Genomic DNA, 14086 nt, shown 5'->3' on the forward strand with positions numbered 1-14086 from the left:
TTCCGAATTTGAAATTTGTGATCCGACCTAATCCGGTTCCAAAATTTTAGAACAAAAATTAGAAAGGTTATTTCTGATCTGATCCTTCTATTAAAACACCCCTAGTTCTTCCTATATCATTTTTGTGACATCCCGTCCCGGGATTTTTAAAACGCACTTGTGGAAAGACATTTTTACCCCTAGTTCGTTTCTTTGACGTTATTGGTTGTTTTGTGTGTTGTGGCATGTGTTGGGCCACACACACACAGGCACACTCACTGTCTCTCTCTCCCTGCCCTTTCTCTGTCTCTGTCTCTCATCTCCCTCTCCCTCCCCGTTACCTTGATACGTACGGACAAACCCATAACCACCCTAAACACTAACAGATCGAGGAAACCAAGGGTGCAGTTGTGATCGTGAGGTCGAGGGGAGCACGAATATACCATTTTCAGGTAAGAACTTCGACGTTTTCACGTCGATATTGCGATGTCCGTTTTGAGCACTGTTCATGCAACATTAATTTACTTAGTTTTTGGACATTTGAAGCTTGTAGGTGTGTTGGTGAAGTCCTAAGGAGCGTCGGAGTAGCTCGTTGGACGAATTTGGACGTCGGGAAGGCCTGGTTCGAAGTTGGCCGGTTTTTGAGTTTTGAGACAGGTATGATCGCGTAACTTTTAGCCTTTAAAAGTGGTCCAACGTGATTCTACTAGTTTAGGGCTTTCTTTTGGTCCAAGAATCATAGAAAACGGTTGAGAAACGAGGGAGATTAGTGAGTTTAAACTTTTCCCAGTTTTCCGGCGACCGGAGTCCGGCGAGAGTCGATCGGAGAAGAAAGGGGAATATTCCGTTAGGTTTAACGGAATATTCCCAACGGCAGTGACGGATCCGGTTAGTTTTAACGGAATATTCCGTCAGTTTAACGGAATATTCCTGACGGCGTCTGTTGACACCGTCAGTGTGCCTGGCACGTGGCCGCGCGTGGGGGGCGCGTAGGTCCGTGCCTGTGCTGGCGCGTGGGGGCGCGTGTGGGGTCCAAAAAATTATTCTAAAAATATGGTTGTGATCCTGAGGTTGTGTAGAGCACGTGGGTATATTCATTTGTCCATTTTGAGCAATGTATGAGAAGTTATTACGAGAAACGGGTTATGTGCTTTAAAGTTAACGTTTTTATAGTTGTTTCGCATTTAGGTGACACGTACCCAGAGGACGAGCGTGCACACGCGAGACAGGGGGGCTACGACCCTTCTACATACCAGTGAGTGGGCTTTTGTTTTCCGTATATACCTATATACATTTATATTCCCAGAAATTGATTAGAAAAGGGTTATTTACATTATGCCATGCACTTTATTATTATCGTTAACGCATCATTACATGCATTAATAGTGGCATACATATACATATGCATATTGGGTGCTGTGGACGCCAAGGTAAGTGCCAGGTAAGTGATATTCACGTTTATGTATTCAGTAGTAGTTTGAGATGCTTAGAGAGCTCATAACCTGCATCCCCGGTGTTAGTGCTCCCGCCCAGAGTAGGGCACAGTCCTTCACGTGATGTTCACCTCCCGCACCACACGCTCAGCTTGGATCCAAGTTAGGTGCATAGGCCTGTCGTACAGACCACATTAGGTGGTTCCGACTCGTAGGTGACCCGCGATTATTCGCACAGCCTTCACGTGATCGTAGCACTAGAGCGTATATATATATGTATTACACCCAGGCCTGTCGTACAGACCACTTTAGGTGGTTCCGACTCGTGGGCAGGTTCAGTTTTAGAGTTGAGATTTGAGCTCTAGATGCAGCCGTACAGGTCACGTTAGGTGACTCCGGCTGCCAGATGTTATGATGTTGATATGATTTATACCTGGGCACTTACATTCATATTGAGGCTTTGGCATGGCATATCTTGAGCATGATTGGCATACCCTTGAGCATGTTGTGCATGTTTATACATACGTACATATGTTTATTTTCTGGGAAGTATACAGGTTTTACGGCGAGGGGTTAGATTGCATTTTACTAAATGGTTTTCAAAGAGCTTTGTTTTTGCCCACTCACGCTTTTGTTTTGCGCCCCTCCAGGTTCTAGTTGCTTAGCTGTTGCAGTGGTTTCCTTTGAGGGCTCTTCGGCGTTCTGACAGACACTCCCTATTGTAGGGCCGCCTTCGGGCGTACTACTGTTATCGTTTTTGTTTGGACTGCTTTAGACCTGCTCTGATTTTGTATATCACTCACTAGCACATATATTAGTACCTGGTATGCTAGTTTTGAATTATTCGTACTTTTATATTACTACTTTATTAACTTCCGCACGTGCACATGGCTACGTCACCTTTGTGTGACGGCCAGCACGCTCCGATCTCGGTCGGGGTGTGTCAATTTTCACCATGGATTTACTCCAGCAGTGATGAAAAAAAGGGAAAGGTTACGGGCCTCGTTAATATTATCTTATATCCTTCATTAATTCCATCCATATATATTTATGTTACTTTGTTAATGTTGATTCTAAAATCGTTCGATACTTGGTCAGGAAGAGGTTGAAATGCCTCTGTGAGTCTTCCTAGCTCCCGAAAGAGGTGGATAACCATGACTTGCCATCAGTTGTCCCTATTTTTCAAAAATAAAATAAAATCAATGGATAATAGTCGTTTAATGTTGGCAAAAAGATATACACGACCTTAAGTGTACTACTAACACAAAAAATGTCTTTTTATGTAAAAAAATTATTGTTAAAATGTTTAAGAGTAATTAATTACCTCTACATTGTGCGTTTGTTGCATCGGATTATCGCATACTGGACTAGCTTCAAGGATTAAGTTGGACTAGCTTAGATTAGACTAAAGCATACTAACTTAGTAAATCGTTTGGTGCAATGTCGGATTAAAAAACATAATAATTAATAAATTATTATAATATTATAATATTTAATATATATCTAATGATATTTTATTATGAATTCATCCTTCTTTTTTTTTTTTTTTTTTTTTGCTTCTTAAAATTCTGAACACTCTTCTACCTCTCTCTAGAGGGTACTTTCTTCCTCTTTGGTTCTATCGCCATTATTTCCCTTCCTCCCATCTTTTTTTCCCGCAAAACGCATCAAAGTTCAAATCCATTTTTTCTACAAAACACTTCAAAACCATTTTTTCTGCAAAATCATCCCCAAAGCTAATCTCTCCTCCCTCTCCATCTCTCCATCTCTTTTTGTTCACAAAGCTACTCTCTCCCCTTCTCTATCCATTTTTCTCCACAATTTTCTGGGAAAAAGAAAAAATTATCTGGGAAGTTTCGAGAATAAGGAATAATTTTTCTATTGAGATTGTTATTGTTATTGTCTTGCTTTTTTTTTTTTTTTTTTTTTTCCTTCCTCGAATTTTGGTGGCTGGTTTTTGAGATTTAGGTTGTGGGTGGGGTTGGGTTTCAGATCTAGGCATGGGTGGGGCAAACAGAGTTGCCCAGAAGCATGCTTGTAGACTTGCAATGCAGACATTGTACGCAGTTTTGGAAACAGGACTAGCAATCCTATGGTTTTTAGGGGATTCGCTAAGACTGGCTAATCCCATGGTTAGTCGAGACGAGTAAATGTTAGTGCCATTAAAGTAAGTCTCAGCAGGTAACAAACAAGGTTAGACCTTTATTCTAGTCTAGTCCAATGAGAGTTAACCAGGCAAACAAACTCCCCATTAAGGTCCTAGATTCGATATCCTCCCCCAAAAAGTAAATCGCTTCTATAAAAAACAGAGTGCTCTTATATAAATATCAAAAGGTGGAAAAATCAAGATTTAGGAAAAGTGGAATATGCCAATTGTCGCGAAAATGAGAAATTCGTTCCTACATCCGTTTTATGAGTATAATCTCTGTTACGATAGATCATAGATGTTAATTGACTAAATAGAAATAAGGCCTAAGACAAGATATCGGATAGTTGTTCTTGAAACTCTTTGGGAGAGAGTTTATAGGAAGAGAGAATTAAAAAGACAGCAGCTACTTAGTATTGCAGTCTCATGATATTCCTCTTCACTGATATATAAGTGAGATGTCTTAAGTGTTGGAGAACAATTTAGAAACAATAAAATAACAGATGTACAAAACTAAAATACACTTGCAATAAGAATACAATAGCACAATAATTACAAAAATTAATATGATACTAACTTGAATGAATTGAAGGTAGAGGCTAGCGCAAACGATATGTCCTTCGAACAGTATTTCCGTCCCACTCGTGTGCTTGTGGTTCTACAACGTCTGTTAGACCAGGATACAACTACCTAATTCTACAACCTGCACTGGATTATAGAACTCTAGCGAATTGCTTTGTGAGTTTACTCTCTGGAAAGTTTGTACGGAAGATAAGGAGGAAGAAGAAAAGATAATCATTGATGGAAATGAGGACTCCAGTTATATAGGCTCTTTCATACCTCTTCAAACACCTTTTGGATGTATCTGAAGCTATACAACTCTTTCCAAAAAGATACAACTCTTTCCAAAGAGTTGTGTCTATTAATCAAAACGTTTTTACTTAATTTAATTAAAAACTTAATTCGAAATTAAAACTAATTGATTAGATTAATTAATATTAATTAATATTAATATTATAATATAATCATCAAGCCTAATCCACACAACCATAAGGCCCAAGTTTTCAATCCATTTCCAAATAGTCCAAGTTCTAATTACTAAGAAAAAGGAATAAGCCTATATAAAGGCTAGTGAAAAATATTGTTGACCAATGTGGGACAAGAGGGTCTCAAACTCCAACATTAAGTTTGAATCTTATAAATAACGAGTCCATAACCAATTTATTCCTATCAAGATTGGGTTTTCCCCACATAAAAGTGCTTCTATTAGTGACACAATTACACCAATGGCGCATTAGGGTATAAATTATTGCTAATTTTTCTGGCCGTCCTTACAACATAGCTAATGTTGGTAAGATATTTGCTTCCTTACCTCCTTGTATAATGGGTGTGTGTGTGTTACCCCTCGTCATGCAGCACACTCATGAGTGAAAATATTACTAATTACCCTTTGAATTCCGTACAGATGTAGCTGGATTTATAATATTTAAATTCTATGATTGTGGTGTGACTTCATCAGATATTAATATAATTTTTTTGTCATAAGCCTAGTTGATGTCATTCAAATGACTCTTCATGCCTAAAATATATAGATTTTGTTCTAATTAGTAAAATCTAGATGTGAAGAGATTTTTTAATATGTCGAAAATATAATCTAGTATATTAAATATCATAATATAAGTAGTTGAATATAAAAATTCTAAAAGTATCGGGTGCATGCTCAATTCTCACGCAATGTTGCGGAGGAAGCTGAAAGCGGGAAGTGTGTATGGAACCTGGAGAAGTAGGTGGTCAGTTAATTATTTGAATATTCTGGGAGACTATTATTGCGCATTGTCAATATTTTTGTCTAGAAGAGTGCGACTCTAAGCTGAAGATAATAAAAAAAAATGAGCGATGCTAAATATTTTTAAACGTTATTATGTTATCAGATTATTTATAATGATTAGTAATTATTATATGAAGAGAAAATCAAAATAAGATTTCTATAATCTAAGTATATTTTTAATTACCATTCAATATCATGGTCTGGTGATATTTTTCTTCATTTTTAAATAAGAGGTTTTAGGTTCGAATATTATGAATTGCGAATTCAATACCAAACTAGGTTGCACATTCTGTAGTCTAGCCGAAATCCTCCATCTCTTTAGTGTAAAACATATTGTTGTACTAAAAAAATATATATTTTTAATTAATTTGTTCATAAAGTATATTTTTTATTTAAGTATATTTTAAATTTATTTTAATTAATTTCTATGTCAAAAATACACTCAATAATATTGATTAATTTTTTTGCTAATTTTCATGGAATCTCATCCCTTTTCTCAATTTAACGATTCAATTATATCTAGGGAGGGTCAAGATTAATTTGATGGAAATATAATAATAAATATATTAATATTTAAGAATATTAAAATATCTGAATTATTTGTAACTTTATACAAAAATGTATGTAACTTTTTCTTAATTACTGCTACTATTGTCATTAATGGTTATTTCTCATTTTTTTTTTTCGTCTCCAGAAATTCAAGTATGATCGAATTGAAATGTACCATTGTTCTTTGAAATTAAACATTGAGATGTACCAACACAATTTCTTCTTGAATTGAAATTAAAATGTATGCTTACTAATTTGAAATGTACCTATTCCGAATTGAAATACATCTATATTGGCTTGAAACGTATTGATAGGTTTTAGGATTACACATAACTTGCTGTTATGATTAATGCATACTAAAATCATGATAATATATGTGACAGTCCGTTCCGAAAATTTTAAAACGTACGCGTGAAAAGATGATTTTGCCCCTAGTGTTATTTTTTTTTCGTTGTGTGATTGTTTGAGTTGGTGTGGCTGGTTTTGCACCACACATTTTCCCTCACACCTTCCCTTCACTTTTTCCCCTAGCCCTGCACCCATCCCGTGCCATTTCCTTTCCCATTTTCATACCCATGTGTACGGACACACTCCAAAACCACCCAAATCTTCACAGATCGAAGAAACAAAGTGCATATCCATGCTCGTGAGGTCCATTGGAGTCTAACCATACCCATTTCAGGTAAGAATACCTTCGTTTTCACGTCGAACTCGGGATACCTGATTTTTGGTACTGTTCATGCACACGTAAATTCTTATGTTTTTGGGAATTTCAAGCTTGTAGGAAGCTTGGTGAGGTCCTTGGGAGGCTCGGGGTGGTTCGTTTGAAGGTTTTGGACGTCGGGATCACGAGTTTCGAGGTTGGCCGGAGTTGGGGGTATTTTCCTCTCGTTGTAAGCTTCAATTTGGTACCAATTTTGTGAAATTTGGTTGAAAAACGAAGAAGATATCACGATTTGAAATTTTCCCGATTTTCTAGCACCGGCGACGGTGCCGGAGCCTCGCTGGAGAAGATGACGGAATATTCCGTCAGTTTGGACGGAATATTCCTAACGCCGTTGACGGAACCTGTTAAAGTTAACCGAATATTCCTGACGGCGTTAACTAATGCCGTCAGCATGCCAGGCACGTGCCGGCGCGTGCGACGGTGAAAAATTATTTTAAAAATATGGGGATGTTCCTGAGGTTGAGTAGATCACGTTGGTGTATTCATACACCCCATTTGAGCATTGTATGAGAAGTTATTTCTTAAGTTTGGTTATGTGCTTTAAAATTAACGTTTTTATAGTTGTTTCGCATATAGGTGAATCCTATCCCGAGGACGAGCGTGGTGACTCGAGGCAGGGGGGTTACGACCCTTCCACTTACCAGTGAGTGGGCTTTTGGTTTTCCGTATATACCTATATACTTATACTTTTCCCAGAAATTGATTTAGAACGTTTATTCGTTATATGCCATGCCTATATTTTTGCCGATGTTTATGCATTGTTAATTGTTTGTATATATGTATCTTTGGTGCTGCAGACGCACAGGTAAGTGCCAGGTGAGTTGTGATTTATGTTTACTTTCAGTAGTGATTTGAGATGCATAGAGAGCTCATAACCTGCACCCCCGGTGTTAGTGCTCTCGCCCAGAGTTGGGCACAGTCCTTCACGTGATGTTCACCTCCCACACCACACGCTCAGCTTGGATCCAAGTTAGGTGCACAGTCCTGTCGTACAGACCACTCTAGGTGGTTTCGACTCGTAGGTGACCGGTGATTATTCGCACAACCTTCATGTGATCGTAGCACTTGAACGTATATATATGTTACACCCAGGCCTGTCGTACAGACCACTTTAGGTGGTTCCTACTCGTGTGCAGGTCTAGTCAGTGAGATAGAGATTTGAGCTCTAGATTCAGCCGTACAGGTCACGTTAGGTGACTCCGGCTGACAAATTATATGATATTGATGTGATATTAACTGAGCACTTGCATTTTATTTTGAGGTTTTAGCATAGCATATTCTTGAGCATGATTTATATATATATATATATATATATATATATTCTATTTTTCTAGGAAGTATACAGGTTTTACAGCGAGGGGTTAGAACTTATTTATTAAATGGTTTTCGAAAAGCTTTGTTTTTGCCCACTCACGCTTTTGTTTTGCGCCCCTCTAGGTTCTAGTTGGCTAGCACGTTTGGTGGCTTCCCTGAGGATTTCCCCGGCATATCTGACAAACCACCACCAGTGTAGGACCACCTTCAGGTGTACTTTTGTTGCGTCGTTTTCTCCTGGACTGCATTAGGCTTTCATGCTCTGAACTTAGTGTCGCACTTACGCTTGCACTTGTTTGTTATTACTTTATGTAAGCCTAGTTTTTATTTATTCGTACTATTTATATTATTATTTTATTAGCTTCTGCACTGTGCACATGGTTACGTCACTCCCACGTGACGGCCAACATGCCCTGATCTCGATTGGGGTGTGTCAGTTTGGTATCAGAGCCTAGGTTTGGCAGTCCTGTGCTTTTGTGAGTATTCTAATGGTTTTGGTGTCTTCTGTCAGAATTATGCCGCCTCGTCGGGAACCACGTTGCTCTTCTAAGCCTAGTATCCCCGATATTGCTCAGCTGGGGGAAGCTATTGCTACAACTATTCAGTCGGCGATCCGCCCTCCCCAGAGGACCCCTCTGGAGACTATGTATAATTTGAAGTTGGATAAGTTTGAAGGCAACGAGGGTCATGAGGGTGTGGAGCGATGGTTAGAGCATATTGAGAAGACTTTTTGTGTTTTGCACAATCAGGGGAATCTCTCTGTCGAAAAGTGGGTTGAGACGACCTCGTGATTTTTGGATAAGGAGTCTGCGTCCTGGTGGGAGCAGGAACTTCGTCGTTTGACTCCAGCTGAGAAGACTGATTGTGATGTTTTCCGAGAGTTGTTCAGGAAAAGGTTTATGCCTCCTGAGTATATTGATCGAAAGAAGCAAGAATTCACTGAGTTGAGACAAGGGAAGTTGACAACGAATGAGTACTACCGGAGGTTCACTGATTTGTCTCGCTATCATCCAGATGTTGCTGGTAATCCAGCGAAGATGCTTCGTCGTTTCCGTTTAGGCACTAAGAAGAAATGGCGTTCGATGGCGACCACTACCCACTGTGATACCTACCAGGAGTTTTATGAGATTCTGCTGAGAATTAAGGATTCAGAAAATATGCCGAGTGAGAGTGAGGAAGAAGAGAAAGATGGTAATCAGAGGAAAGATGATAAGGGTAAAGGTCAGGCGTCGCTCGGACCTCGTAGGACATAGAACTTCAAGAGGGGTGGCACTAGTTCTAGCTCTTCTAGCGAGGGTTTTAGCGCCACTGGTCAGGGACGTGGAGGTAGGTTTGCTGGTGGTGCTAGAGGCCAGAGACAGGGTGATGCTGGTAGAGGTAGGGCCCCAGTTTGCCGCAGGTGCAATAATCGACATTTTGGTGAGTGTAGGCGTGGTAGCAGTGGTTGCTTGACTTGTGGGCAGATCAGACATCAGGCTGTAAATTGTCCCCAGAGTCAGCAGCAGAAGCCGCAGCAGACTTTCTTGCCACCACTTGTACCGATTCAGCAGATTAAGGGTCCGGGTAGTTATGGGCAGACAAGTCGAGGTGGTGCCTACTACTATCAGGGCGATGCTGTTCCTTAAGCCCCAGGACAGTATCAGTATCCCCAGGACCCATATTCCCAGAGCGGTTATCCTCCGTATTCTGGCGGCTATACGTCGTATCCTCCAGTTCCAGCAGGTGGGCCTCAGTGGTTTCAGGGATGACAGATTCAGCAGGGGGAGATTGCTACGAGTAGTGCGGGGTCTTCGAGGCAGTCTGGTCAGCCAAGTCAGGGGCGTGGCACTCAGAGTCGTGGTGGCTAGACGAGTAGAGGTCGAGGTGGACGACAGCAGACCCAGGGGCGTATTTATAATATTTCTCTGCAGGATGCTCAGAACAACCTAGATTTGATCATAGGTACGTTAAATATCCTTGGTTATTTTGCTAGAGTATTAATTGATTGTGGCGCTACACATTCTGTGATTTCTCATACATTTGCTCAAGTGACGCAACCTCGCCCCACACCTCTAGGGTATGATTTAGAGTTTGCTATGCCTAGAGGGGAGAGATGTATTATAGATCGTGAGTACCCAGGATGTCCAGTGTTAGTGGAGGTTGTTGTTATGCCAGCTGATCTTATCCCGTTAGATATTGTTGACTTTGATGTGATTCTAGGCACGGATTGGTTGCATTTCAATCATGCCAATGGAAAATAGTTACGTTCCATCGTCCTGGACTACCTGTGGTTACTTTTGTGGGCGAGCAGAGTGGGGTGAGACATGGCGTTATTTCGGCCTTGCGAGCGAAAAGGTTGTTGTCTAAAGGTTGCCAGGGGTACTTAGCTCATATGGTGTTGGATGAGGTTGCTCCTAGTAGAGTAGAGAATGTGAGGGTAGTCAGACATTTTCTCGATGTTTTCCTGAGGATTTACCTGGTTTACCACCAGACCGAGACATGGAGTTGCTTCCAGGTACTAATCCTATTTCCTTGACTCCTTATCGTATGGCTCCCGCTGAGTTAAGGGAATTGAAAGTTCAGTTGCAGGAATTAGTGGATAAGGGTTTTATTCAACCTAGTACTTCACCTTGGGGAGCCCCAATTTTGTTTGTGAGGAAGAAAGGCGAAACTTTGAGGCTATGTATTGACTACAGGCAATTGAATCAGGTGATGATTAAAAACCGTTATCCGTTGCCGCGTATTGATGATTTGTTTGATCAGCTTCGAGGTGCTTGTGTATTCTCCAAGATTGACTTGAGGTCTGGATATTATCAGCTGAAGATTAGTAGGGATGACGTTCCTAAAACGGCGTTCAGGACTCGTTATGGTCATTACGAGTTTCTGGTTATGCCGTTTGGGTTGACGAATGCACCAGCTGCTTTTATGGATTTGATGAACCGAGTGTTCCAGCCATATTTGGATAGGTTTGTTATTGTTTTCATCGATGACATTCTGGTGTATTCTAAAACGAAAACGGAGCATGTTCGACATCTTACCTTGGTGTTGAAAATGTTAAGGGAACACCAATTGTAAGTTAAGTTTAGCAAGTGCCAGCTTTGGTTAGACCAAGTCACGTTTTTGGGGCACATCATTTCAGCTTAGGGTATTTTGGTGGATCCTCAGAAGGTTGCAGCTGTGGAGAAATGGGAGCAACCGCGAACCGTCACTGAGGTGAGGAGTTTCCTCGGTTTAGCAGGGTATTATCGACGGTTTGTTAAGGATTTTTCTGTGATTCCTTTACCATTGACGAGGTTAACGAGGAAAGACGTTAAATTTGAGTGGGATGATATGTGTGAGCAGATTTTTCAGCAGTTGAAGTATTGTCTCACTCACGCACCTGGTTTGGCACTCCCGGACGATAGTGGTGATTTCGAGGTTTATAGTGATGCTTCCTTGAATGGTCTGGGATGTGTGTTAATGTAGCATGGTAGGGTGATTGCTTACGCTTCGCGACAGTTGAAACCTCATGAGTTGAATTACCCTACCCATGATTTGGAGTTAGCAGCTCTCATTTTTGCGTTGAAGTTATGGAGACACTACCTTTATGGAGAGAAATGTAAGATCTTTATAGATCATAAGAGTCTTCAGTATCTCCTTACGCAAAAAGATCTTAATCTTCGTCAGCGGAGATGGATGAAGTTGCTAAGTGATTATGACTACATGATTGATTATCACCCTGGCCGTGCAAATGTAGTGGCTGACGCACTTAGCAGGAAGTCTCAGGGCCGTATCAATGCGTTGTACGCTAGTCGTATTCCTCTTCTAGCACACTTACGTTCTACGGGAGTGAGGTTGGAGGCAGAAGATCGAGATGTGGCTTTACTTGCTAATTTTCTAGTTAGGCCAATTTTAGTTGATCGGGTGCTTGAAGCTCAGGTAGCTGATAGGGAAACTCAAGAATTGATCCAAGCTCGAGATCGGGGAAGGAGGAGAGACCTCAGGGTTCGTGATTCGGATGGCATGTTGATGCAGGAAGGTAGGATGTTCGTGCTTAATGGTTTGGATTTAAAGAAAGCAATTCTCGATGAAGCACATATCTCGGCTTATGCCATGCATCCAGAAGCTACTAAAATGTATCATACCATTCGACCGTTTTATTATTGGCCGGGTATGAAGAAGGAAATAGCTGAGTATGTGAATAGGTGTGCTGTTTGTCAGCAAGTTAAGGCGGAAAGGAAGAAGCCGTTTGGGTTGTTGCAGTCGCTTCCTGTTCCATAGTGGAAATGGGAAAATATTACTATGGATTTTGTGTACAAGCTTCCGCGTACAAATAATGGTTTTGACGGCATTTAGGTGATTGTTGATCGGCTTACTAAGTCAGCACATTTTATTCCAGTGAGGGAGAAGTATTCTTTGGGCCGATTAGCGGAGTTGTTTATCTCGAAGATTGTGAAATACCATGGTGTCCCTGTGAGTATTGTCTTAGATCGTGATCCGCGATTTACATCTAAGTTTTAGGTGGCGTTTCAGGAAGCTTTGGGTACGAGACTACTTTATAGTACGGCGTATCATCCTCAGACGGACGGACAGTCAGAGAGAACCATTCAGACTTTGGAGGATATGTTGCGAGCTTCGATGCTACAGTTTGGTGATGCTTGGCACAAGCGGTTGGATTTAATGGAATTTTCCTACAACAACAGCCTTCATTCGAGTATCGGCATGGCACCATTTGAGGCATTGTATGGCAGATCTTGTCGCACACCGTTGTGTTGGTCAGAGGTCAGGGAAAGAGTCTTAGTGGGTCCGGAGATTGTTAAGGAGACTACTCAAAATATTCAGGTAATTAAGTCTAACCTAAAGGCAGCCCAGGAAAGCAGAAGAGTTTAGCAGATCAGCATGCTACTGATAGAGTGTATGAGGTTGGCGATTGGGTATTTCTGAAGCTTTCACCATGGAGAGGTGTTGTACAGTTTGGAAAGAAAGGTAAGTTGAGTCCCAGGTACATTGGACCTTACATGGTTACTGAGCGAGTTGGTGAGGTAGCTTACAGGCTGGAGTTGCCTCCGGAGTTAGCTAGAGTACATAACGTTTTTCACGTGTCCATGCTTCGACATTATGTTGCTGATCCGTCTCATGTGATACCTCCTCAACCCTTGGAAATTAATCCAGATTTGATTTATGATGAGGAACCAATGACGATACTAGATTGGAAGGAAAATGTTCCGAGGAACAAGACAGTGAACTTAGTGAAAGTTTTGTGGAGAAATCATTCTGTGGAGGAAGCTACGTGGGAAACAGAAGATCGGATGAGGGATTTGTATCCTCGGTTGTTTTTTGATCACTAGGGGTTTGTTGTATGGTTGTTTTGAATTTCGGAACGAAATTCTAATAAGGTGGGTAGGTTACGACAATCCGTTCTGAAAATTTTAAAACGTACGCGTGAAAAGACGATTTTGCCCTTAGTGTTATTTTTTTTCGTTGTGTGATTATTTGAGTTGGTGTGGCTGGTTTTGTACCACACATTTTCCCCCACACCTTCCCTTCACTTTTTCCCCTAGCCCTGCACCCATCCCATGCCATTTCCCTTCCCATTTTCATACCCATGTGTACGGACACACTCCAAAACCACCCAAATCTTCACAGATCGAAGAAACAAAGTGCATATCCATGCTCGTGAGGTCCATTGGAGTCTAACCATACCCATTTCAGGTAAGAATACCTTCATTTTCACGTCGAACTCGGGATACCCGATTTTTGGTACTGTTCATGCACACGTAAATTCTTATGTTTTTGGGAATTTCAAGCTTGAAGGAAGCTTGGTGAAGTCCTTGGGAGGCTTGGGGTGGTTCGTTTGAAGGTTTTGGACATCGGGATCACGAGTTTCGAGGTTGGCTGGAGTTGGGGGTATTTTCCCAGCAAGATTTCATGGATTTTAGCACTTAAAAGTGGTATGATCTTGTTCCTCTCGTTGTAAACTTCAATTTGGTACCAATTTTGTGAAATTTGGTTAAAAAACGAAGAGATCACGATTTGAATTTTTCCTGATTTTCTGGCATCGACGACAGCGCCGGAGCCTCGCCGGAGAAGACGACGGAATATTCCGTCAGTTTGGACGGAATATTCCTAACGCCGTTGACGGAACCCGTTAA

At 41.0% G+C, this 14086-nt stretch overlaps 1 protein-coding gene across 1 annotated transcript; it reads left to right on the plus strand.

Moving 5' to 3' along the window:
* The first annotated feature begins 3412 nt into the window (after positions 1–3412).
* On the plus strand, positions 3413–14086 carry LOC137736031 (uncharacterized). Its single transcript, XM_068475375.1, has 14 exons — positions 3413–3544; positions 7460–7467; positions 8488–8710; positions 8804–9202; positions 9293–9592; positions 9690–9779; positions 10267–10470; positions 10539–10664; positions 10773–10841; positions 11298–11372; positions 11421–11973; positions 12715–12776; positions 12881–13015; positions 14003–14086. The coding sequence occupies exons 1-14, from the start codon at positions 3413–3415 to the stop codon at positions 14084–14086; spliced, it is 2460 nt and encodes an 819-aa protein (XP_068331476.1).

The sequence above is a fragment of the Pyrus communis genome, chromosome 6, assembly GCF_963583255.1.
Source record: "Pyrus communis chromosome 6, drPyrComm1.1, whole genome shotgun sequence".
NCBI classification, from domain to species: Eukaryota; Viridiplantae; Streptophyta; class Magnoliopsida; order Rosales; family Rosaceae; genus Pyrus; species Pyrus communis.

Excerpts from the sequence above, each read along its gene's own strand:
- LOC137736031 (XM_068475375.1), top strand. The coding sequence starts at position 3,413 with ATGGGTGGGGCAAACAGAGTTGCCCAGAAGCATGCTTGTAGACTTGCA. Across the intron at positions 9,203-9,292 it reads ATGATAAGGGTAAAGGTCAG|GGACGTGGAGGTAGGTTTGC; the intron begins GCGTCGCTCGGA and ends GCCACTGGTCAG. Across the intron at positions 11,974-12,714 it reads TGGCATGTTGATGCAGGAAG|AGGTCAGGGAAAGAGTCTTA; the intron begins GTAGGATGTTCG and ends TGTGTTGGTCAG.